We start from the raw sequence: 26,759 nt of genomic DNA, 5'->3' as shown, positions 1-26,759 counted from the left end.
TGTACTCTCAACCACTTTATATAATATAATCTGAGCTAACCCTTAAAATATTCAGAAATGTTACTCCATTTCTATTGCTGTTAAAATATTCCCGGCCAATCTTTTAAATGGCAGTTGAGGGGTGGGGGTGCATAATTGGCCTCAGTGCCCTCAGGCTGCGGGTGTGGATAAAATGAGCCAGGGCGCCCATTGATCACTATTCATTGAGACCTGCTGGAAGTGTATGTGTCAAGTGAGGACAGGATCAGTGTTTATTGTGAGGTTATCCAGATTTAAACGTGACAGGTTGCATATCTCAAAAATGGCCAATTGAGTGAGATGCTGCTAGGCCACTTCCTGTGGATGTTTTTTCCAACATGTGCCTTCTCCTGAAAAGGGGGCAAATTCAAAGGGAAAACCAGAGGAGAAAAAAATTGACATACATCCATTTTCTATAAGATTTAAGCTGCTCTTTTATCTGTAAGGAAACTCACAAAACCTTAGTAATATTCCTTCATTAGTAATGTTTTCTACTTCAACTAATCTGTATCAATTATGTTTTTCCAACTGAAGCGAAAGCCACTGTAACCTCCAGAGTTTATCTGTGTAGATGCACATTGAAAACTAAAAACTTATGCTGCCCTTTGTTTCTGGCTTCCCCCTTCACATGCAAACAGGAAAGAAATCTCATCTTAGAAAAACAACAGAGAAGAAACTGCCTACTAAAGAAACCATTGCTAGACTGCAGCTGTCTGAGATCTGGAAAATGGAAAACGAGTTCTACGAGTTTGCTCTGGAACAGTTTCAGTTTATTAGAGCTCACGCAGTGAGAGAAAAGGATGGCGAACTTTACCTCCTTAGCCAGAACTTTTTCTATGAAAAAATCTATCCTAAAACAAACTAAGAACAGTTTTCACTATACTGACCTGAAGAACTGCATCAAAAAGATGTCTTTCTGCTGAATCAGTTGCAACCTTGAACAGTCCAATGTTTTGTTTTCCAATAAAAGCAGAAAAGGAATCTTGGTCTGCAGTTTGTATCAAATCTGCTGTGAGCCACTTTCATCTGTAAAGAATTTAGGGCCAAGAATTCGATGTATTAATGGACAAATGAGCAAGCAAATCCATTTACACAAGCCATGCACCAATTGTGTAGATGGCATTCTGTCATTATTACTAATCAGATTGTGGTATGTTTTAGGGATTCCTGTGTCTTGTAAACTTTTACCTGTAGAACTATTTTTACTAGGGTGCTTTCTAAAGTGTTTCAAAGTATTGTAATTTCAGAGTAAGAAAAAAGACAAAATGCTGTACATATTGCACATTTTATGTGTTTGGACCAAAAAGGTTACAAAAGAAAGTTTGAAGTATTTATTTTGCACCAGTTTTGTTACAGGTGGTGTAATTGAAAACATCACATCCAACATGCTGTACATCCTTTTGCTAGGTACTTTGTCAATTTAGATTTGTAGACTAAAATTTCCTCAGTTGTTTGTATCATAGTGAATAATATAACAAAGGGCAAACGTGCACTACAGAGACCTGGAAGTTACAGGGAAGCCATCTTGGAGAATGTACTGCGTAGCGCTTTTGGCTGCACAGACTTGCAGTTAGAAAGGAACATTTTTAAACAAATAAAGGTGTTTGCCCACTGGAGAGTGATATTCAGAATGTTAATTAACCTTGTCAGTGGCTAATTTCCCTTCTGGTTGAGTCAGTGTTAGTAGGTTTCCATTGTTATTTCCAACCCCAGTTTAAAAAGTTATTTAGGGGAGTGTGTTGCATTTCTAAATATTTTTTAAATGTGCTTTTCTCTCAAAGAAATGATTTATCCTATAGGCTTGCTATGTTTTCAATGAGGGCATTGCACTGCTGAATTTCACACAGGAGAGATTTCCTTGTATTCAGTCTTTCAACTGCATGCTACCAGTTGTCAATCCTCCTCCAACCCCTGCACCTGGTGAGATCTGTGATGGAGGAGCTTTTTTGCTGATACTTCACTGGTTCCTCTGCATTTTGTTTTGTCCCTATTGAAAACCTGCCAGCCTCCAAGATAAATCAGCCGATTAAAAAAAGAACCTGCAGCTAATACTGTCCATGGGACTATTGGGCTGGATTTTCCGCTGGGCGGTAAAGCCATCGGAGGTTGTGAGGGTGAGACATCCACTCACTATCCAGCCCTGCTGTGAACTAACCCGTTTTTCTCGGTTGGGGCCTATTATATATGCAAAGTGGGCTCGCGGTGATATCACTACACTACGGCAGGAGTTTACCACTGTAAGCCAGAAAATCATGTAGTGCAGCAGTGGGACACTCACTGCAGCACCAGAAAGAGGAGCAGCAATAATTAAAGGGGACAGAAGCTCCCGAAGATATCATAGAATCTTACAGCACAGATTGAAGTACAATTTCATTAAAATGGCCCTTAATGAGGTCACGTCCTCTCCCTCCTCCAGTGACCTTGGTGTTGGTTTTGCCGCTGTAGGCTGAGTACTGTCACCCATGTTCTTGCTGTGGGTCAGCAGGACAAAGGCAGGGAAATTGGCCCGTTTCTTTAGCCCCGTTTCATGCCATCATTTAAGTGGCTGAGAAGCTGAGATACATGTCGCGCAGAAAGGATGAAAATATCGGGCCCAATTTAAGGGCGTGGAATCGGCGGTAGACCTCCCACCTCAATATCCCTGCTGCAACAATTTGCTGGAAAGAAATCCACCCATTAAATTGCAAGGCATGAAAAGTATAAGCAAGTGACTGTCCGATATTCACCTAATCAGTAGGGTAAGTAGGTGTAGATAAGGGAAATGGATTATTAGGATATACAGGAAACTTTCTGATCTCCGGCACTGATGGGACTGAGCTGGTGCCGCAACATCAAAAGTGCCGGACATACCAGAGTTAATGTTTAAACATACGGAACTGAGAAGCTCCGTGTGAATCAACAAACCCTGTTGCTTAGCAACAGCTTCAAAACAGTCGGCTGCAGCTGCAAGCGTCTGTAGCTGAAGCTGTTGCTATAGCTACAGACCTTGCAGTGCTTGACTGGGGGGAAAAAAAAGCAACAAGAACTAAAAAAACATAGAAAACGGCTCCTGATTTTTGCCGTTAGATCAAGTATTCCGGACATATAACCTCCGGATAAACCAAAGTTTCCTGCATTGGGCTGACATTTAACATCTTTTGGAGGTTGGGGTGGGGGCAACAAAATTTTACTTTCCATACTCCCAAGATCTTGTACTTAAAATACTCTTTCATTGCTGAGAAGGCTCTCCTGTGCATTCAGCTAAGGGTCAAGTGTTGAACTTCATAGTCCTTTTTGTATTCTCTCTCTGATATGGAACTGCTGATGACCTATAAGGAGCTGTAATCCCTGCACACTAACAGCAATGGGGAGGGGTGGGGCATTCAGCATTAACCACTATAAAATAAGTTTCATAAATTTATTGCATATCTGGTTTGGGGATTCTCAATATTTGGTGTTAGAAGATTTTTAAGCTTTTAGATGTTTGCTGTATATTTAGAGGTGGAGTTAAATTTATGTTCCAGTGTATGATTGGTGTTATTCCCAGCATTGTTTCGCATCATGCAAGGAGCATAGTGTTGGCACTGAAGGCATGAATAGATAAGGTACAGAATGTAAATACTGGGAAAACATGGATTGTGCTCTATATAACTGTTTAAAACACAAGCAGCTGAATAGTGCCTTCCTCATCACAATCCATGTTGTAAAAAGTGTACATTTTGAATTCATTTGTGCATTGTAAACAACACCAATGTCTTGACACTTTGTGTAGAATCAGTTAGAGATGATTGTTCTGTTTTCTCCTTAGTAAGGTTTTTTTTTGTTTGTAGCTTTTCAGTTTTCCTGATGCAAATGCTCTCAAATAAATAAACCTGTACAAAACATTTGCATTGTAATCTGTATGCACCGTAGTCAAGTCACCCATAGCCTGCTTCAGAGATGGCTTCCAAAGACAATTTGGAAGAGTATCTACAGAGTTGTTTCTTGAACTTCTGTGAAACTATTACAGCGAGTATGCTGTCCTATGTAGACTTGCATTTATACAGTGCCTTTCACGACCTCGGCACGTCCCAAAGTGCTTTATAGCCAATGAAGCACTTTTGAAGTATAGTCACTGTTGTATTGTAGGAAACACGGCAGATAATTTGCGCACAGCAAGGTCCCACAGACAGCAATGTGATAATGACCGGATCATCTTTTAGTGATAATGCGTAAGGGATAAATATTGGTCAGAACTTCCCTGCTCCTCTTCGAAATAGTGCCTTGGGATCTTATACATCCACCTGAGAGAATTACATCCACCTGAGAGAAGACGGGGCCTCGGTTTAACATCTCATCTCAAAGACGGCACCTCCAGCAGTGCAGCACTCCCTCAGTACTGCACTGGAGCGCCAGCCTAGATTTTGTGCTCCAGCCTCGGGTGTGGGACTTGAACTCACAGCCTTCTGACCCTGTGGCGAGAGTGCTGCCACTGAGCCAAAGCTGACGCACATAATTGAAAATGACTGTGCAGTACTGCACAAAAATCCATATGTGATTTCTTACATTATAACAGTGACTACACTTCAAAAGTACTTCATTGGCTGTAAAGTGCTTTGGGACGTCCTGAGGTCATGAAAGACGCTATAGAAATGCAAGTCTTTTTGCTGCAGGACTTGAGTCCAAATCTAGTGTAGTATTGAGGAAGTGCTGCTTTCTCAGAAGTACTGTCCTTTGAAACATTAAACAGAGGTCCTTTCTGTCCATTTTGGTGATTCAGGTGAATGTTAAAAATCCTATAGCAATATTTCAGGAAGGGCGGGGAGTGCCCCTGGCATGGCCTCCATCTTCACTCCCTCATGTCCAAGGGAGTGCTGACTTGAACATATTTGACACACAGCTGGTTTAGCCTTCCATCTCCATCACCACCACTATCTGGCCTTGCTCTCTTCTGCCATAACTGGCCACTACTCCAGGATCATCCTGGAAAGCAAAGATATAACCCCCGAATTTTTCATCCGCCACCAACCCTCTCAAATTTTTCTCCTCTGCCTCCTCCACCTCACTTGCGACAACAAATGCGAGGAGCTCATGGGCTTTTTGTCGATATGATCAAGACCATCCATTTAGCTGCCTCTGCTGCTTCCCCCTCCCCTTTGCCCACTAAGCCAAACGTACTCCTCTATCCGCTTCTTTCTCGAGCTTCTCTCCTAAATCCCTTCATGCCTTCTCGTATCTCGTCTTGACCATTGGACCCACCTCCTGGTCTCTTGACTGTATTCCCACTAACCTGCTGACCAGCTACCTTCCCTTCCTGGCTCCCACGCTAGCTGATATTACCTCTCTTCGGCTACTGTGCCCCCCCCCCCCCCACTTTCAAAACCGCTACATGCCCTCGTCAAAAAACCATCCTTGACCCCTCTGGCCAAGCCTGATCTCAATCCTCTCCAGTCCTTTAAACATGTAACCTCCCAACTCCATGCACATCTCTCCTTCAACTCCACGTTTGAATCTCTCCACTTAGGCTTATGCAGTGAGTGCTGACTGCATATATTCAAAAGAGACTTGGACCTGTTCCTGGCTGGGGTGGAGATCTCAACTTGTATTACTCCTACCTTTTATAAGTATATAGTCCATGTGTTCTGGGCTAGTTTTGATTGTATAAGGGATTCTGAGATCAATTTTCCAGACTTATTTTCACTATTTGGTTTCGTGTTCTTATTCTATTTTTTTTAAGTGACTAATTATAATGCTTCAGGCCTCATGGCTAGGTGGGGCAAACTTGATGGACTAGGTGGCCTTTTCCTGATCATCAGTTTTTCTTAGTTCCACTCTTATCTATTCAATTGTAGTCAGAGCATCTCCAGTAATGGCCTTTCTTTCCTCTCTCTAACATTGCCTCTAGACTCTTCCCAATGACCTGTTCTTGGCCTCCACCTCTTCCTCATCGACATGAATTTGCTTCCACATGTACACTGGCCAAACCCAGCTCTACCTCTTCACCACCTCTCTTGACCCTCCACCGCCTCTCTATTGTGACATCCAGAGTTGCAATTTCCTCCAGTTAAATATTGGGAAGACTGAACTGATAATCGTTGGCTCACACCACAAACTCCGTATCCTTGCCTCAAATTCCAGCCTCCTCCCCAGCCATTGTCTCATGCTGAACCAGATTGTTCGCATCCCCGGCATCCTGAGCTGAGCTTCTGACCCCATATCCACTCCATCACAAAGGCCAACTACGACCCACCTCTGTGACATCACCCACCTCCATCCCTACCTCAGTTCATCTGCTGAAACCCTCATCTATGTCTTTGTCACCTCCAGACTTAACCATTCCAATGCCCTCCGAGCCGGTCTCCCACCCTCCGCGAAATCATCCAAAATTCTGATGCCTGTACCCTATCCTGCATCAAGTCTTGCTTATCTGTCATTCCTGTGCTCACTGGTCTACATTGGCTCCCAGTCCCTCAACCCCATAAATTTAAAATTCTCATCATTCTGTTTAAATTTCTTCATGGCCTCATCCCTCCCTAGTTGTTAATTCTTTTGGTTTCCTTGCCATCTTCTCCCTCAACCACTGCCACCCAAAACTGATAAACTGGCTGATTATTTCATTACTATTTCATATCGTGTGCAAAATGTCTCCTGTATTTGCCTACATAACAATTGCTGTGCTTCAAAATGATTTATTGTATGTGAAGTGTTAGAATTTCTGAGAGCGACGATGGGGTGTTGTATAAATGGTCCTTTTTGTTTAATGCCCTTAACGCTAGAGTCTAATTTCAACAATGTCAGTCATTGAATGTCATGTTTTTTTTTACTGCATGAATGACATCCCAGGTTCTTCTCCAATAATATAAAATATATTCTTAACTCAGATTTCATGAACCTGTAGGTTATTCTTATACTGTACTGCAACAATATTTAAATAGAAATAACCTTTATATAGGTGGGCCTAAGACCCTTCAATAATTTCACTTACTTTTCTGTGTAAAATCAAATTTTAAAGAGCTTTATACTCTACATGAACAGTGAAACCTGTGTACCATTATTGAGCATCTTTTGTCTTGATGGAAATAAATGAGACAAATAAATCTCTGAAGGGATCAAGTCAGTCAAACTGCAGATAGAAGAAAGCGTACAGTCAAACCTGACTACAGTTCTAAAATCTTCAAGAGTAGGCAACATTCACGAAAAGCATGATGCTATTGTACATTCTCTGTGTGTTGTCTTTCCCATTGCATCCAAAAGGAAATGCAGTATTCTGCATTAGGACCATGCAAGAAAATGTACTCGAGGTTCCTCTCTGCAAAAAAGAAAATGCTGTAGCCACAACACAACCATACCCTGGTGCTGAAAGATGAGAAGCCAAGAAGGCCTGGAAGGTGACCACGTGGTTTCCCCTCACTGTCATGGAGTGAAAGAATCCTAGCTAAAATCCTGCATTGAGCTTACTGTGGTCTCAGTGAATTGTATAAAATAAGATTGCAGCATACGGGTGACCATGTGAAAAATGAGATAACATTGTACTACTTGTTTTGGGCCTGGCTTTCAGATTGAAGCAAAATTTCGGTTAGCTTACCACCAGTCCTGGTGTGAAATCTATTACATTACTTCACTAAGAAGATACTGCAAGCCGTTAAAACCCGTTTGGAGCGACTCATAAAGCCAGCATTATGTAGAGCGTTTCATACATTCTTTCCTCTTGCTGATACAATTTTTCAGTATAAAGATAGCTGAGAAACAGCAGGCTGAGGGGATAAGCCATGAGAGCAGTATTACAGAAGATCTACCTGCCGTGAGAATAAAAACAATCTACTGTTTGTTTTGTATAGAATATGGGCTAACCTAATCAGCAGTCCGAGGGAGTATAGTCTAAAACTGATGAAGTCACGTTGCTTGAACAAAAGGAAACTATCGACGCAGGGATGGGAATCAATTCAATTCAATTCAAATCGCTTTATTGGCATGACAAGTTACATCTTATGTTGCCAAAGCATTGGAAAACATTCATGTTTGTTCACAAAAATACAGATCTATCCATACAGTGTATGAACAGATATATCCCTGAGTGTATAAATATACTTTCATATAATTTATATATACTCTTTTCTTATATTTAGTGGTTGTCCCTCTGTTTATGGCAAGCTGTAACATAGTGTGCCGCTAGTGTTACGCAATTTCTCTCTTCCCCTAGTAGGTATGGGAGTTTTTGGTCGTCATTCAAATTTCTGAATTCCTGGCATATTTTTGTGAATTTTGGGTAGAAATTCTCCCTTATGCCCTGATATTTTCTACAAGCTGTGAGGAAGTGCATCTCTGTCTCCACCACTCCCTGACTGTAGTGAGAGCATATCCTGTCCTCTCTTGGTAGCCGGGTCTGTCTGTGTCTACCTTTTTCGATCGCCAGGTTATGTTCACTAAATCACTACTGGGATACAAAATGATCAGCTGGGCTGCCTGCCGACTTATCAAATTTGTCAGTGTGACAAAAATGGCTGTGCCTTGAATGATGTAAACCCTTTGAATCCTTCTGCTGTACAGGCTACACTTCCATGTTTGATGACCAACTTTGAATCAATAATCTGATGGAACGAATATGAGTGTAGCAGTTAAAACGGATTGAATGGGGATGAAGAATGACTTGAATCTGTTGAACAGCGGCTGTCAGTTTAATGGATCTGATGTAAATATTATGGGCACGATCTTACCTTTCGGTGCGAGTTGGGAGTGGGTCAGCTGACTTGCGGGTTCCGATCCCACTCTTTCCCCCCCCCCCCCCCCCACCGATGCCCGATGCACAGATGTAATTTTACGTCAATTGGCCTTGTTAAGCCCACTCTGCGGGCTTGCCGGCCAATTAAGAGAAAGCCAGTGTCGGATGACGTCAGTTGATGACGCGTCATCTGCCGGTTTTCTTAAAGGAGACATGCTCTTTTTTTGACATGGTTTTTCAGTGTTTGACAGCATTGAGGTGCTGCAAACACTGACAATCACCGTACAAAGGTGAGCTCTTGCACCCAGGCTCTCCAGAGACACCTTAGGATAAAACAGATAGCAGGTGAGGTTACAGAAGCGATCTGTCACTGGTGAGAGAGGTTCTCCCAATGAGGTGGGGCTACACAAACACTTCAAACCTTATTACCTACAGAAAAGTCTAAATACATTAAAAATGATTTCCCCAACATTTTCTTACCTCTGAAACTCACCAGTTCACACCACTTCTGCAGCTGTCATCAATGCACAAACCTTACAGTAGACCCACAGCACGCCACACTTACCCTGACGTGGTGTCCGGACGTCGGGAAGCCCGCAGTCGACCTGGCAAAATTGAAAAAAGCCTCTTAACTACCTGTTAACAGGCAGTTAAGTGCCTATAATCCTCTTCCCGCCGCTAGGTGTCGGGTCCTTGCGCAAATCGGGGACCCGACACTTGGGAAGATTGTATGGAGGTGGGTTCACAACGGGTTCGGGACCCGCTGTCAATCTGCAATTTTGCTAGCAGTCCCGCCTCCAAACCCGTCCCCTGAGCGCCAGCAAAATTCCCCCCATTGTGTCTAATTCTGGACACTGCACTTTAGGAAGGATGTGAAGCCGCTAGAGAGGGTGCAGAAAAGATTTACAAGAATGGTTCTAGGAATGAAAGACTTCAGTTACGTGGATAGACTGGCGAATCTGGGGTTGTTCTCCTTAGAGCAGAGACGGTTGAGAGGAGATTTGATAGAGGTGTTCAAAATCATGAGGCGGTCTAGACAGAGTAGAATCATAGAATTGTTACAGCACAGAAGGAGGCCATTTGGCCCGTCGAACCCATTCTGGCTCTCTGCAAGAGCACTTCAGCTAGTCCCACTCCCCCGCCCTTTCCCCTTGCAAATTCTTTTCCTTCAGGTACTTATCCAACTCCCTTTTGAAAGCCGTGATTGAATCTGCCTCCAGCACCCTTTCAGGCAGTGCATTCCAGATCCCAACCACTCGCTGCATAAAAAAGTTTTTCCTTATGTCGCCTTTGGTTCTTCTGCCAATCACGTTAAATCTGTGTCCTCTGGTTCGTGACCCTTCTGCCAATGGGAACAGTTTCTATCTACTCTGTCCAGACCCCTCATGATTTTGAATACCTCTATCAAATCTCCTCTCAACCTTCTCTGCTCTAAAGAGAACAACCCCAGCTTCTCCAGTCTATCCACGTAACTGAAGTCCCTCATCCCTGGAATCATTCTCATAAATCTTCTCTCCACCCTCTCCGAGGCCTTCTCATCCTACCTAAAGTCTGGTGCCCAGAATTGGACACAATACTCCAGTTGAGGCCGAACCAGTGTTTTATACAGGTTTATCATAATTTCCACGCTTTTATACTCTATACGTCTATTCATGATCCCATAAGCTTTTTTAGCTGCTTTCTCAACCTGCCCTACCACCATAGGATCTGGAATTCACTGCCTGAAAGGGTGGTGGAGGCAGATTCAATTGTGGCTTTCAATAGGGAATTGGAAAGTGCCTGAAAGCAAAAAATTTGCAGGGCTACGGGGAAAGGACGGGGGAGTGGGACTAGCTGAAGTGCTCTTGCAGAGAGCTGGCACGGGCTCGACGGGCCGAATGGCCTTCTGTGCCATGACCATTCTATGATTGAATGGCGGAACAGCCTCGAAGCACTCCTCTTCCTCTGATGATTAAAGAAGACACCCTCCCAATAAACTAGAGTATGATTCTAAAACATTGCCGATGTGGGAAACCAAAAAATGTTGGAAAATGCACGGCAACTGAGAGAGAAGACAGATTAATGTTTTGGCTGGAGCTTTTCTTGAGAACTATTGTTCTGTGCATTTGAAGCATTTTACTGTTTATGATTATAATATCTGCAATCCTGTGAGGCTACTGATGATGAATATCCTTTGTGCGTGCGAATAATTTCTATTGCTATATAATGCTGTTTTTTTTAATTGAAATTTTTCTGTCTTCACAGATGTCGCTTTTTTTTTATTAACTGACGATTATCTCAGCCGAGGTCTTGCTCGTCTGTCCAGCTGCTTTCCTGCTCTTGCGTGAGGTTTCTTGGCCATCAGCAACCTCACCAAAAATTAGCTGTGCTCTGTGTTTTGACCCTCTTGATATTAAAATGGCATCAATCATTAACAGCATTATCACCTGGTAATCAAAATTCTTGAGAGTCCAATTGCATATTCCAGTAAAACAACATCCCCTGTCCCCACTGTAAGCGGTTTTTGATCCTAGCCCAATTGCTAGACGGACGGTTCGAATCGCCCCCGCCTTACGAAAGTTCTATACCCAGGAATTATTATTCAGAGTGTAAATGAAATAAGTTACGGACAGGAATGCTTCGGTGAAAAATCAAACTTATATTTATTTGGTCTAACATACACTGGCTAAAACATGCACTACTAAACGAAATCACTGTCTCTGTGGAGAATAAAATCCAGGTTACAAACAACATACATACAGTACAAAACTGGGGACTATAACAAGCAGTAATTCCCTTGTTGCTATGGTGGACTCTAACTCCACCCCTACCAACGAATTACCCAGTCGCGTAAACCCCTTCGCCTGGCTGAACCAAACGAAGCTCCCACCCTCTGAATAGCCCAAAAACTTCACTTCTGAGAGCACTTATAGCTCACCCAGCTCGCCTGGGATATCGGGTTACCGGCTTGGGATACTCGAGACTATGCTTACCCCCACACGCGATCGGTTTTGATCGCTCCGCTCGGTGGCTTCTCTGGTACTTCTTGTTAGGTTGATCTTGTTGGAGCGGGAGCGAGAGAGAGAGAGAGAATGGTGGAAAAGAATCTATCTTTATAGGAGTCTGGCTACCCCTATCTTTCCCGCCAATCTTTAAAATCCTTTTGTTTCTAAGCACTCCGGTGCTTAATCAGTGATGGGTCATCATCGGACCCATGAGTATTCCATGATTGGATTAATGGCCCTAAGTCTGGGACATGTCTTTCGGTCTTTGTGTTGGGAAAAACTGGCTCTTCTTCGGCTGGCAGAGGCTAGTGGGTTCATTGTTCTGCTTCTCTTCTGAGATGGAGGTGAGAAGTTCTTTTGCATATTAGAGTGGCTTTCTAATAAGTTCAAGTTCAATGGCCCCCTTCCTTTTTCCAGGACTGTCGGGCGAACCCATACATTCTGGATGACTGACAGTTCTTTTGTCACAGCCAACTGCCATGCGTTCTCTGGAGTTTTAACAACCCAGTCCCCCACATATCTGCACAGGGCGATCCCACCACAGGGAAAACATCCTCAGCCCATAAAGTCCACAGAAATATTCTCGACTGAGTCCATTCTTCAAACAGAGACTTTGCGATCTCGTCAGTCCCCCGTTTGATGCTTTTCTTTCCACAAAGCATCACTCGACGAGAGAACAAAGGCCAAAGTCTCCCACAAGTGAAGCTGTTTTCCTGTTTTTACGTTTTAAACCCCAGAACTGTACCCCTTACTGCGAGTCATAGTTCCCTTCTACCAAGTCAAAACATCAGCGAAACAGCTTCTTAACACGTTCAAACGGCTGGGTTCCAATTCCCACCGACAAACTTCAAGTCAAAATACAGAACATTAATAAGATCCACAGTACGTTACTAAAATGTCACCGCGCACATCACACAGTACAGCATTGACAGGTGGTAGAAACATAGAAGATAGGAGCAGGAGTAGGCCATTCAGCCCTTCAAGCCTGCTCCGCCATTCAATGAGATCATGGCTGATCATCCAAATTCAGTACCCTGTCCCTGCCTTCTCCCCATATCCCTTGATCCCTTTCGCCTTAAGAAATATATCCAACTCCTTCTTGAATATATTGAATGAACTGGCCTCCACCGCCCTCTGTGGTAGAGAATTCCACAGGTTCACCACTCTCTGGGTGAAGAAATTCCTCCTCATCTCAGTCCTAAATGGCTTACCCCTTATCCTTAGACTATGACCCCTGGTTCTGGACTCCCCAGCCATCGGAAACATCCTTCCTGCATCTAGTCTGTCCAGGCCTGACAGAATTTTATAGGTTTCGATGAGATCCCCTCTCAATCTTCTAAACTCCAGTGAGTATAAGCCCAATCGACACACTCTCTCCTCATACGTCATTCCTGCCATCCCAGGTATTAGCCTGGTGAATCTTCGCTGCACGCCTTCCATGGCAAGAACATCCTTCCTCAGATAAGGTGACCAAAACTACACACAATACTCAAGGTGCGGTCTCACCAAGGCCCTGTACAACTGCAGCAAGACATCCTTGTTCCTGTACTCGAACCCTCTTGCTACGAAGGCCAACATACCATTTGCCTTCTTAACCACCTGCTGCACCTGCATGCTTACCTTCAGCGACTGGTGCACCAGAACACCCAGGTCTCTTTGCACTTCCCCTTCTCCCAATCTATTGCCATTCAAATAATAATCTGCCTTCCTGTTTTTGCCACCAAAGTGGATAACCTCACATTTATCCACATTAAAGTGCATTTGCCATGTTTCTGCCCAATCACCCAACCTGTCCAAATCGTACTGGAGTTTCACGACATCCTCCTCACAGCATACCCTCCCATCCAGCTTTGTGTCGTCTGCAAATTTGGAGATATTACATCCAATTCCCTCGTCCAGATCATTAATATATATTGTGAACAGCTGGGGTCCTAGGACCGATCCTTGCGGTACCCCACTAGTCACTGCCTGCCACTCAGAAAACGACCCATTTATTCCAACTCTTTGCTTTCTATCTGCCAACCAGTTCTCTATCCAAGTCAATACCTTGCCCCCAATCCCATGTGCCTTAATTTTGCACGCTAATCTCTTATGTGGGACCTTATCGAAAGCCTTCTGAAAGTCCAAATACACCACATCCACTGGTTCTCCCTTATCTATTTTACCAGTTACATCCTCAAAAAATTCCAGTCGATTAGTCAAGCACGATTTACCTTTTGTAAATCCATGTTGACTTTGTCCGATCCTGTCACTGCTTTCCAAGTGCTCTGCTATTACATCTTTTATAATGGACTCTAGCATTTTCCCCACTACCGATGTCAGGCTTACCGGTCTATAATTCCCCGCTTTTTCTCTACCACCTTTTTTGAATAGTGGGGTAACATTAGCTACCCTCCAATCCATGGGTACTGTTCCAGAGCCTATCAAAATCTGGAAGATGACCAGCAATGCATCTACTATCTCCAGGGCCACTTCCTTAAGTACCCTAGGATGTAGATTATCAGGCCCTGGGGATTTATCGGCCTTCAATCCCGTCAACTTCCCCAACACCATTTCCCTACAAATACTGATTTCTTTCAGTTCCTCCCTCTCATTAGTCCCTATGTTCCCCCACATCTCTGGGAGGTTATTTGTGTCCTCCTTTGTGAAGACAGAACCAAAATATGTATTTAATTGGTCTGCCATTTCTTTGTTCCCCATTATAAATTCCCCTGATTCTGACTAAGGGACCTACGCTTGACTTCACCAATCTTTTTCTCTTCACATATCTATAAAAGCTTTTACAGTCAGTTTTTATGTTCCCTGAAAGCTTACTTTCATAATCTATTTTCCCCCTCTTAATTAATCCCTTTGTCCTCCTTTGTTGAATCCTAAACTGCTCCCAATCCTCAGGTTTGCTGCTTTTTCTGGCCAATTTATATGCCCTCTCTTTGGATCTTATGTTATCCCTAATTTCCCTTGTTAGCCACAGTTGAGTCACCTTTTTTGATTTATTTTTAACACATCACAAAAATGGAACAGCGCACATCGCGCAATACAGAGTGTAAAACCATAACCAGAATACAATACACTTGCTTACCGAACTTTGGTACATTACAAGTTTTGGCAGGGAGAAACCATCAACACAAATCGAATTAGACCTTTCTGGATCGATCGAACACCCCTTGCCACCGCGCTTGGAGCATCTGTCTCTGTCACCTGCAGCTGGTGTAAAATAAGTAGCTTACAAGCAACAATTGTATGATAACTAATGCATGGGAACAGATGCGGATCCAGGGAGGAATCTCTATACTCAGACCGATGTCCCACCATGGTGGCGAGACAATCCCTTTGATCTCCTCCCCCACTTCTACTGTCTTTTGCTCTAAAGTGTAAAAATGTTTCTGGGAGAGCTCAACGGTCTTTATTAACTCAGTGAGGTGTTCCGGCAGAAAAGGAATCGGGTACCCGAAATGCTCCACATAGTCCTGGAGACGCATGAAGGTGTTCACAGTGAGGTGAATGGTCGAGGGTTCGGGGATGAGAGTAATTCACTCTTGTGCCACTTGAACCTCAGCCTTGGGTTTGAAGCAAAAACTGCTCTCGCTCACTGGACACCACATGTACCGGCTGTACCGGTAGCAGAGCGCACTTGTGGTGACACAGTATGTCCCACTCCCTACGTATGCTACCTGTGGAGGTACGTGATCTGGTGCCATCACTTCCATGGTGCAATTGACAGGTTCCACGCCTGCAGAAGCAAACCCACATTCTGGTTGCGCAAAAGCATTCAAGTGCTGGGGACACAGTATTATGTGTGCACCCCGGCTCTGGCATCCGGAGAGGTCAGTGCCTGTCATAGCATGCTCCCACTTTATGACATACAGCGGGACCGCTTTAAAACAAACATGTACTCCTCCACGAATGACCCTGATATTCTCAACCCTGTATACCGGTGCCGGCTGGGATGACCCGCCCATTACCGGCATCATTACTACAATTCCCATCACTGTATGGTTGGACCGCCCGCAATCTACAGGGACAGGGTAGGCTTCAGAGGCTAAACGAAGCTGGCACGGGCTCAACGAATTGCTCTACGGGTGCAGCGCGGCGAGATGCTTGTTTCTTAACCATGAAGGGACGCGACCTTGCCTCAGGTCCTCCAGGTTACCGCGGCCCTCGCCCAGCAACCATGCTCCATACAACACACACACCTCATTCCGTGCAGCCTGCTCCGAGGCGTGCCTGTCCTCCCGTATCAAATTATTGACAGTTTTAGCGTGCCTCTCCAGCTCCGCAATGACCTCCTTTAAATGAACGGTCATTGCCTGGTCCTCATGAAGCTCTGTATTCTCTTCCCCTAGAATCTTACGCAGTTGGTTCTTTAACCCAGTGATCTGCATCTGGAGTTGTGCACCATCCATACTATTAACAATACCAGTTCCTCTTCTCTGCTTCCCAGACACCACACTATCCCCAACATTCAGATTATAAAGCTGTTCTTTCTCTACATTTCCATAGTCCAGTTCATAAAATTCCTGAAACATCGCTTTTAACAGAGCTTCATAAAGCTTCTCCGTCTTCCTTGGACACCACACAGGCAGATGGACTTCAGTCAGGTTCAGGATCACAGATGCCACGGTGTAGTGCACGTTCTGAAACAACACTTTGTCAGTAGGGATTAACACCAACCCATTCCCTGGACCCCTGGTGGTGGTGGGACACCCATCTACAGTCGTCTGTACCGTCGGGGCTCTGGGCGGGGGCTTCCTGGTGTATGAGATGAGCTCTGTGGTGTTGATGGTGTTCGGGGGTTTTGGGATCACACAGGAGTCCACACTCGGATCCCAACTGATCCCACCCCCGGCGTCCTGCCATCGCCTGCTAAACACGATCGACACACCCGCTGGGCAGATCTTTTCCAACCCCCACATACACACATAAATCCCTTCCTCGGATTCCCACCACTTATCCCGACACACATGCACTCCTCCCTGAGAACCTGTGATCGACTGGTACGTGTCATTACTTAGTCTTTCCCAGTCAGCTGTCTGGTCCCCTGTATCCACGCTCAGTTTCCTGAGCCACCACCACCTTCCCAGTGGAATGTGTCCCCTACAGCTAAGGCACGCCCATTTACCCTCTGTTACCCTAACCCGGGAGGTGGTAACCCCTATTCTCGGGCAATGGGATGGACGCTTCACCATAGGTGAACTTGTCATGGCTGAAATACCGGGTGGAATTCGACCCCAGCCATCCAGACCATCTTCCCTCGTGGAAATAGACGCTCGCTCCATCCTTCGAGCCACCTCCAGTGGTCACAGTCGGTCCATCTCCGCCGGTGCAGCCGAAGACAACCGATTCCTCGGTGTCGCCCCTGTGACTCGTACTGGCTTCAATCATGTTCTTAGGCGTTCCCTGAAAACGCACAGAATGCAACGTTGTCCTTGGGTGATGCTTCACCTTTCCAGATGCAGCTACACATGATTACATTTGGTATCCACAGCATACATGTAAATCCAAACTATACAGACAAGCTAAAGCAACAGACAGGAGAAAAATAAGTTATGTACAGCACCACCCATCTCCGGGTGGCCACACTAGGTCTCCTCGACCCTGGGCCTCTTACAACTCCGGCTTCCTTCGTTCACCGGCGTGTAGGAGGTGTCCACGACACCCTCGGCCATGGGATCCTGGCACTTGTACTGGCCGCGCTAGACATGCTCCTATCTAGTTATCCAGCAAGTTAAACACTTATTCAAAAATAATTCTTCGTGAAGCCGTTTGCAGTTTTGAAGCTTTACTTGAACAAATTTGCGAAACTGTAAACAAAGATAAAGTATGTTTTGTACATAAATTGAGTACTATACATTCGATATTACATAAGATATAAACATATTTACAACAGTAGAATAGACTAATTGTATAACTAACTAACATTTGGACTAACTTCTATAACTATCAAATATTAACCTTTTATAAACATAGTGTTATCAAAATACTACTCTGACAACGTTGCTATTATGCTAAGAAACAAAGATACTCACAGATATTGCGCTTGGCCTAACATATGAAATCAGATTACATTGGATTGTGAAACCCTTATGGAATCCTCCATTACTGCCAGGTTCTTCCTGGAATTCTACTTCCTGTGTTACACAGGAAGAAAGGTACGAAGGTCAAATGACCCCTCACAGGAAGAAAGGAACAAAGGTCAAATGACCTCACACAGGAAGAAAGGAACAAAGGTCAAATGACCTCTGCTTCATACAAACACACTGCTAACACAATAACCACCACGAGAGGGTGCTACTGCATGTTAAAATGTCCAGAATGTCACAATGTCCAGAACACTCCCCGTCTGGGGTCATTAACGACTCCACATAGTCCGAGCTCTACTTGTCACTGGAGTCCTCTGGCGACAAAAGAAGAACCACCTCAGAGACGGGCCAAGAGAAGACCTTCACTGTTCCTTCTTTGATGACTCTCAAGTCCACCTTTCTCACTCTCCCATCCTGGCTGGGATGGGAGTTCACGATGATAGCCATAGGCCACTCATTCCTTTTTACCTGATTGTCCCTCATCAAGACAACATCTTCTTTGAGATCCGGCCTCTTGTCCTGCCACTTGCGTCGGCTCTGTAGTGTGTTGAGGTACTCCCTTCGCCACCTGTTCCAAAACGTGTCTGCCAGACTCTGGACTCGTTTCCATTCTTCCTTGAAGAGTTCTCTTTCCCCAAACTCTCGTGGAGGACAAGGGGGAACACCTGTCTTCTGGGTCAAAAACATGGCCGGAGTGAGGATGAGGGGCGATTCTGGGTCTGAAGATACAGGAATGAGGGGCCTTGCATTCATCACGGCGGTGACCTCAGCCATCAGTGTGGTCAAGACCTCATGTGTGAGGCACGACGATCTACCTTGGAGAAGCATGCAGTCGAGGATACGGTGGGCAATGCCGATCATACGCTCCCATGCGCCGCCCATGTGGGATGAGTGAGGTGGGTTGAATACCCAGGTGCATTTCTGCTCTTGGAGATACGTCGCCACACTCTGAGAGCTGGAACTAGATCCATCCATCTTCAGCTCTCTGCAGGCACCAACAAAGTTTGTGCCGGGCCTCTAATTGAGAAAAACCGTCTCAGAGCGTTTATGAAGCTGGAGGCGTTCATTGTTTCTATGACTTTGATGTGTACAGCTCTTGTGGACATACATGAGAACATCACCGCCCACCTCTTGCTATTGGCGTGCCCTCCTCTGGTGCGGCGTGAGACCACGTCCCATGGTCCGAAGACATCTACGCCTACGTAGGTGAAAGGTGCTGCTACTTGTAGCTGCTCGGCTGGCAGTTCTGCCATCTGTTGGTGCTCCGTCTTCCCACGGAGTTTTTTGCAGGTGACACATTTGAAAAGCGTGCCGCTGATACATCTCTTAGCTCCAACCAACCAGAGGCCGTCTGCTCTGATGGCACCCTCGGTGAAATGTCTGCCTTGGTGCTTCACGGCCTCATGATGATAACGCACAAGCAGAATGGCCAGATGATGACGACCTGGAATGAGGATGGGGTTGGTTGCATTCGTTCCTAGTTGAGACTGCGATATGCGTCCCCCAACTCTGAGAAGGCCGTCGGTGTCGACGATGGGATGCAGCTTCCGTAGACTGCTGTGAGGGGGTAGGTTGTGTTCTGCTGCTATGCACTTCAACTCTTCTGAATGACACTCGTGTTGGACACTCTTTATCACAAGGATTGTGGCTCTCTTGAGCTCCTCTTCGTGTGAAGGGTTTCTTGGCATCTAAGACTTGGAACGTGAACGTGTCTGTTGCTATGTTCCACGACACCCCTAGGCTACGCTGTAGGGGGAGGTCATCAGTGAAGAGGTCTAGGTCTTTGACGTCCTTAGCACGATCTTCAGGGGGGAATGCCTCCATCACTGCTGGTCTGTTAGAGGCTATCTTGTGCAGCCTGAGGTTGGATAGTGCAAGTAGTTCCTGGGCTCGTCCGAGGGTACTGATGGCCTCTGCTTCGGTCGGGAATGACTTCAGTGCGTCGTCGACATAGAACTCTCGTTCGATGAACCCTCTCACATCACTGCCAAAGTCGTCGTCTTCTTCCTTGGCAGCCCTCCTTAGTCCGTATATGGCGACAGCAGGGGATGGGCTATTCCCAAAGATATGGACACGCATTCTGTAGTCCACAATGTCTCTATTGGGGTCATTGTCCCGATACCACAGGAAGCGGAGGAAGTCTCTGTGGTCTTCTCTCACCACGAAGCAATAAAACATGTGCTGGATATCGGCAGTGATGGCGATGGGCTCTTTCCTGAATCTCATGAGCACTCCCAAGAGGCTGTTGTTAAGATCGGGCCCTGTGAAGAGTACGTCATTGAGAGAGACGCCCTGATATGGTGCACTGGAGTCAAACACCACGCGGATCTGTTCCGGCTTTTTGGGGTGGTAGACTCCAAAGGAAGGGAGGTACCAACACTCTTGGCCTTCCTGGAGTGGAGGAGCTATCTCTGCATGATCATTGACAAGCATTTTCTTGACAAATTCTAGGAAGTGTGCTTTCATCTCTGGCTTCTTCTCTAGTGTGCGACGGAGTGAGTTAAGACGATTATAGGCATACCCCCTGTTGTTCGGCAGCCGTCGTCTGGGGTTCCAGAAGGGTAAGGGTGCAACCCAGCTGTTAGAGCTGTCACGAGAGACCTCATTGTCCATAATCTGGAGGAACCTCATGTCGTCGATCGATGGAGCAAGTTTGTGGTCGTTGGCGGTGCGACAGAAGACTGACTGACCCGGGTTCTCTCCAGTGAGCATCATCTGTGTGCTGTCTGTGGAGATCAGCGCTGGGGTTTTCTGAGGCTGAGCCGTATGACTGAACTTCTCTGTCACTCGGATCTGACTACTGCATGGGGTAAGGTAGCTTGGACGACCATTCTCCAAGATGGAAGTCTTGAGTGTGCTCACCTGAGATGGCTTGTGAGCGCCCTTGAGGCACACATCTCCAACAACGACCCAGCCGAGGTCTAGCCTTTAGGCGAAAGGGGCGTCATGTGGACCATTGATCTGTTCCCTTATGTACCCTCAGGATGTCTCTTCCCAACAACAGAAGTATGCTTGCATCTGGATCAAGAGGTGGGATCTCGTCTGCAATGCGTCTCAGATGACGGTGATGACGAGCTGCATTCGGAGTGGGAATCTCAGAACGGTTGTCGGGGACTTGATTACATTCGATGAGTGTAGGAAGGGGGAGACTAATCTTCCCGTCGGCTGACTCAACAACGTAACCGCAGGCCCTCCTGCCGGCTGTCTCTGAAAGTCCAGCACACGTCTTCAGCGTGTAAGGCGACGGACTTCCTTTGACCTTGAAGATGTTGAAGAACTCGGATCTTGCTAGAGAACGATTGCTTTGTTCATCTAGTATGGCATACATCTTTTCAGATTCCTGGCGACATCCTACAGGGTACACATTAACTAGGCATATCTTGGAGCATGCTCTTGCGCTCACTCCTTCTCCACACACCTCGGTGCACCTGGATGTAATCTCCGGACCAGCAGCTCCCTCTCTCTCCCCGCCGTGCTCTGAAGCGGGAGGAGGCGTCTCTGACTTCCAAGGAGCTGGGCCTGGGTGTAGTGCTGAAACGTGCCGATCGCTTTCACATTCAGTGCATTTTGCATCTACCTTGCAGTTCTTGGCGAGATGGCTCGTGGAAGAGCAGCACTTGAAACATATAGAGTTCTCTTTAAGATATTGTTTCTGATCTTCCAGGGACATCTCCCTGAAGCCTCTGCAATTCTTTAAAGGATGAGGCTTGTTGTGGATAGGGCATTGTTTGCTCATATCCTCAGGTTTCTTCTGAATCTTTGTGTGCTCAGTTGAGGACACTTGCATTTTGTGGTGTGCTCAGTTGAGGACACTTGCATTTTGTGGACAGATATTGGTGTCTTTCCATGTCTGTTGAACTTGTCTCTTCTGGCAAGTGCTGGGTGGGCGGAGAAGAAGTTGAAGCTGGGGTCGTTCCTGGCTTTGGCTTCTTTACGGATGAATTTAACGAACGCAGAGAATGGTGGGAACGCCACGTTGTGCTTTAGCTTGAACTTTGATCCAAACGTTATCCACTTCTCCTGCAGGTTAAATGGAAGCTTCTCAATGATGGGACTTACCCCTCTGGAAGTGTCTAAGTATGATAGACCGGGTAGGTAGCCGTCCTGCTTTGCGGCTTCGAGTTCCGACAGCAGATCTCCAAGGTCGCGGAGCTTCTGGGGTTCCTTACTCGTCAACCTCGGAAAGTTCTCCAACCTGTCAAAGAGAGCCCTTTCAATGGCTTCGGGCGAGCCGTAGCTTTCTTCCAGCCTCGCCCAAGCCTTCTTCAACCCCTCTGGCAGCTGTCCCACATTGGCCGCTTTTATCCTGCAGGCCTGTCCGGCGGACTCTGGGCCGAGCCATTTGATAAGGAGGCCGAGCTCTTCTCCTGCTGACAGGTCTAAGCCCGATATGCATCGTGGAAGCAGGACTTCCAAGCCCGATAATTCGCCGGCTTGTCATCAAACTTAATTAACCCCGAAGTCACCAGCTGGGTGCGTGCAAGGTATTTGGCGAGGTCGTAGGTGCTGGGACCTGTGCCAGGGTTGCCTTGGCTAGGGGCTCTGTTGGGGGTCTCAAGGAACCGAGAGGGGATTTGCCTCTGACTTTCTCTATTCAGTGTCCTATTCCTCTGCACCGTGTCTTCCTTTCTGCTGGGGGAGACTCTGCGGCTTGAGGCACGCCGTCTGCTTTGACCTTGGTTGGCAACTTGTGGCATGTTATACGAAGTGCTTGCGTCTGTAGAGATGTGCGGGCCTCCATCCCTTTCTCCTGTAAACTGTATGTCGGCATGGTCGCTCACGTAATCTATGGTGCGCTGTCGTGGACTCTGCCACGAAACGGGAATTAAAGGTTTGTAAGCTGTCTCGGGAACAGCTCCCTCCAAAATTGCCTCGAATACTTGTGTCTCGGCTAATGCAGCATCTATCTCTTTTTGTTGCTGCAGAGCGTCTAATGTGGCTTGGAGACGGGCCTGTTCAGCTTGTCGTTCAACCTGGTGACGGGCCAGGTCAGCTTGTCGTTCAACCTGGTGACGGGCCAGGTCAGCTTGGTGTCGGGCCTGTTCGGCTTGTGATTCAGCTTGGAGACGGGCCTGTCTTACTTTTATTTCTATTTCACTGACCGCATGCGCAGCTCTGGCTTGAGCTGCTACTAGCTTAGCCCGTGCTTTGGTGATGGCTATGCTTACTCTAGAACCACCCGATGACCGTGTACCAACTTGCGATCTGTAGTAACCGGAGCTTATAGACCGATTGTCACGTTCTACAGTTTCGTCTGCCTGTTTAAGGTCTTCTACTTGCTGCAAAGCATTTTCGTTATTATCTTCTGACATGTTGATGTGAGGTAGATGTGCTCTACGAGGTTAAGGCTTACTCTGGGTTCCTCCTGCTCCGCTCTTCACAGCTAGCCGTATTGCTATCTTTTCACTGTACTGGCCGCGCTAGACGTGCTCCTATCTAGTTATCCAGCAAGTTAAACACTTATTCAAAAATAATTCTTCGTGAAGCCGTTTGCAGTTTTGAAGCTTTACTTGAACAAATTTGTGAAACTGTAAACAAAGATAAAGTATGTTTTGTACATAAACTGAGTACTATACATTCGATATTACATAAGATATAAACATATTTACAACAGTAGAATAGACTAATTGTATAACTAACTAACATTTGGACTAACTTCTATAACTATCAAATATTAACCTTTTATAAACATAGGGGGAGAAATTGGGCGAGTAGCGCCACCTGTTAGCGCCTAAAGAGGCAGTCAGTGGCTGTAGCGCCACTGGCTGCGTCTCCGGCGATATTCAGTAGGGGCGCTAATGGTGGCGTTAGGCATTTGCGCTGCGCCGCCACCAATGACGTAATTGGTGTGCACAGCACCCCATTCGTGCCCCGTTCGCGATATTTGGTAGCGAACGCCGCAGTTGCGCCGCTCGCTACCCGCGCACGGTTCACGGGGCTTTACTGTGCTGGCAGTGGCGCAAGTTAAGGTGGAGGTGTGGGGCGGCCGCTTTTTCGACGGCCGCCTGCCAGCACCTCCGTCCCCGGCCTCCTAACCCCCCCCGTGGCATTGCCGGCTGTTTCCCGAGAGCCCGGCACTTCTCCTTGGTGCCGGGCTCATTTGCCGGCACTCGCGATCGGGGATCGCGCTGTTGCAGGCACCTCCCCCTTAACAGTGGGAGGAAGGCCTGCAGTACCGCAGCGTGCCGTGCCGCAGCATGTGGAGCTGCGGCACGTTGCACTGCGATAATCAGTTTCAGCACCCTAAGATGGACGTGGAGCGCCTCGAGCCTTGCCCCATCTCCCTTGAGGGGCACTGAAACTGAATTTCTGGCGATCGGTATCACTCCGATCGCTGCGCTAAATCCTGCGCTCAGCCGACCTTTGCGCCACTTTGGTGCCCCAACCCAATTTCTAAGCCATAGTGTTATCAAAATACTACCCTGACAACGTTGCTATTATGCTAAGAAACAAAGATACTCACAAATATTGCGCTTGGCCTAACATATGAAATCAGATTACATTGGATTGTGAAACACTTATGGAATCCTCCATTACTGCCAGGTTCTTCCTGAAATTCTACTTCCTGTGTTGCACAGGAAGAAAGGTACGAAGGTCAAATGACCCCTCACAGGAAGAAAGGAACAAAGGTCAAATGACCTCACACAGGAAGAAAGGAACAAAGGTCAAATGACCTCACACAGGAAGAAAGGAACAAAGGTCAAATGACCTCACACAGGAAGAAAGGAACAAAGGTCAAATGACCTCACACAGGAAGAAAGGAACAAAGGTCAAATGACCTCTGCTTCATACAAACACACTGCTAACACAATAATCACCACCAGAGGGTGCTACTGCATGTAAAAATGTCCAGAATGTCACATAATGTCCAGAACAACACTCCTTCTCACTCTTGCCCCCACAGGCGGAATGACTGATCCCTCTGTGGGCTCCTCACAGTCCCAGATTATGGGCTGCAGACCCACACCTGTAGTGCAGCTCACCACTCCCTACTGTTTCCTCCTCTTATCAGCTCTTTCCCCAGGGTTGAAGAGCTTGCACTGATTGATATGGAACTACTTAGTGTGTTGGGGCATTTTGACCGCATATACCATTGGACTTGCCCTATCCACGATACTGTACAGTCCCATGTATAGCGGTTCAAAAGTCCCTACCCTGGCGAAGTTTCTAACCATTACTTGATCGCTGACCTTCCACTCGTGGTGCCTCTGAGGCTCAAGCAATAATCGATTTCTACGATGTTGCTTCCCCATGTTACTGGCAGCCTGCCAATGGATCTGTCTGAGATGCTCAAGCAAATTCTTAACAAACCTGTCCCGGTTCACCTCTCTTAACTGACCTTCCGTGAGAACCGGGGCCAGTACATGGCTGGGCGTTCTCATGACCCTGCCAGTCACGAGCTCATGCGGGGAATACCCTGTGCTTCTAGACGGGCTGGCTCAGACCCCCATCAGAACTAACGGCAAGACCTCCGCCCATTTTCTAGGCGAGTCTCCCGTCTCCTTCCATAACCTTTCCTTGATGGTCCTATTCATTCGCTCCACAATCCCCGATGACTGCGGGTTGTGTGCGACATGCCATTTACCCTCTACACCTAGCATCTTCAGAGTCTGCATGACTGCCCCTGTGAAGTGACTCCCCTGATCGGACTCCACATACTGTGGTAGCCCCCACCTAGAGAACACTTCTCTCATTAGAATCCTTGCGGTCCCCAAAGCTGTGGCTGTTCGGCATGGGAAGTGTTACGTCCGTGTATAAGAAGACACAGACTGCGAAGAACGGTACAATAGGTGTTTACTCAACGTGGCTCAGACTGCAACTGATCTGTACAGATTACTACTCCGCGTTATATACAGGTGTGGTCACTGCCGGTACTACAGTATACATGAGCTGTAAAAAGTAGTTCCCCCCTTAAAGGTACATACATTACAGGAAGGCTTCTTCCTTTACCGTAATACCTGTCACTCCGTATGGACCCTCTACCTTATCTCCCTTAGCCAGCATCTCCAGAACAGTCTTTAGGGTGGGATCCCATGCCTGGACCATCTTTAGGTCCGGGGCCAATGCTACCCCTGCACTCCCTTGGGTCCCACCTCTGTCTCTGATCGCTGCTACCAGACTCAACCCATATGGATCCCAAAACGTGTCCGTTCGAGCACCCTCTTTGGCCAGCACGTCGGCCTGCTGATTGCCTTCCGCACGAGGTTCTGTCTTAGAATGGGCCTTGACTTTGTGGATATAGAAATCCCCCTGGGTTCCTATCGATGTTATGATCTGTTGCAACAATGGCTTGGTTGCTAGGGGTTTCCCGTCTGCAGATGTGAACCCGCGACGAGACCAAATGGCTAAATATTCTGTACACAAATTGCAAGTGAACATGCTGTCCGAGCAAATCATGTAGGGTGTAGGGAACTCTTCGGGGTCGATAACCACATACACCACCGCCGACAGTTCAGTGTGCTGGGCGCTCATGGTGCTCGGGAGTTTAATGGCCTTGGCAATGCCTGCCTTTGGGTCAAAAATCCTGCATCCAGTGAGTCGCTCCCCGGCCACCACTGTACTGGACCCATCTACATAGATCTCGCGGCCTGCGGGATGGATCCCAGCCCGAAACCCTATGTCTACGTCCCATACCCCTTCAACAGAACATTTGTGGGCCACCCCTGGGTAGATCAAATTTGCAGCGAGCTTGGGTTCACAGAGGCCTTTCACACTCAAATTCATCTGAGAGAGCAATAAAGTCCAGCGAGCAATGTGTGCACTGCTCACCGTGCCGTCCTTTATCCTCCCACCCAGAAGCATCTGAGTGGGCATATAAAGGGTTAAGAGAGTTATCGGGGACGCCCCCATGAAGATTTGTGATCTCCTCATGGCCCAATGTGTGGCAAGCAGGTGTCTCTCACAATTGGAGTACCCCTTCTCTACATCTATGAGGATCCTTGATGGGTATACCACAGGCCTCAGCTTGCCATGCCGCTCCTGGAGCAGCACTGTGCTCAA

General features: G+C 46.6%; 1 protein-coding gene across 14 annotated transcripts in view; it reads left to right on the top strand.

Annotated features, from left to right (window-relative positions):
- The window catches only part of LOC147122354 (heparan sulfate 2-O-sulfotransferase 1), a 299,256-nt gene extending 288,142 nt beyond the window's left edge, over positions 1-11,114 (top strand). For 13 of the 14 annotated variants that reach the window (XM_085983430.1, XM_085983425.1, XM_085983416.1 and 10 more), the window contains one exon: positions 657-3,881. In XM_085983430.1, the coding sequence (XP_085839556.1) occupies positions 657-883 (227 nt within the window). In that variant the 3' untranslated portion in view covers positions 884-3,881. Of the gene's footprint in view, positions 1-656; positions 3,882-10,939 lie in introns of those variants that run through there. The other variant, XM_085983417.1, reaches the window with a different exon arrangement.
- Positions 11,115-26,759: the final 15,645 nt, after the last annotated feature.

The sequence above is a fragment of the Somniosus microcephalus genome, chromosome 3 (assembly GCF_052327205.1).
Source record: "Somniosus microcephalus isolate GS21.2 chromosome 3, FLI_Smic_1.0, whole genome shotgun sequence".
NCBI classification, from domain to species: Eukaryota; Metazoa; Chordata; class Chondrichthyes; order Squaliformes; family Somniosidae; genus Somniosus; species Somniosus microcephalus.
Note: the sequence above shows the minus strand (reverse complement) of the source record. Positions and strands in the feature narration are given on the sequence as shown.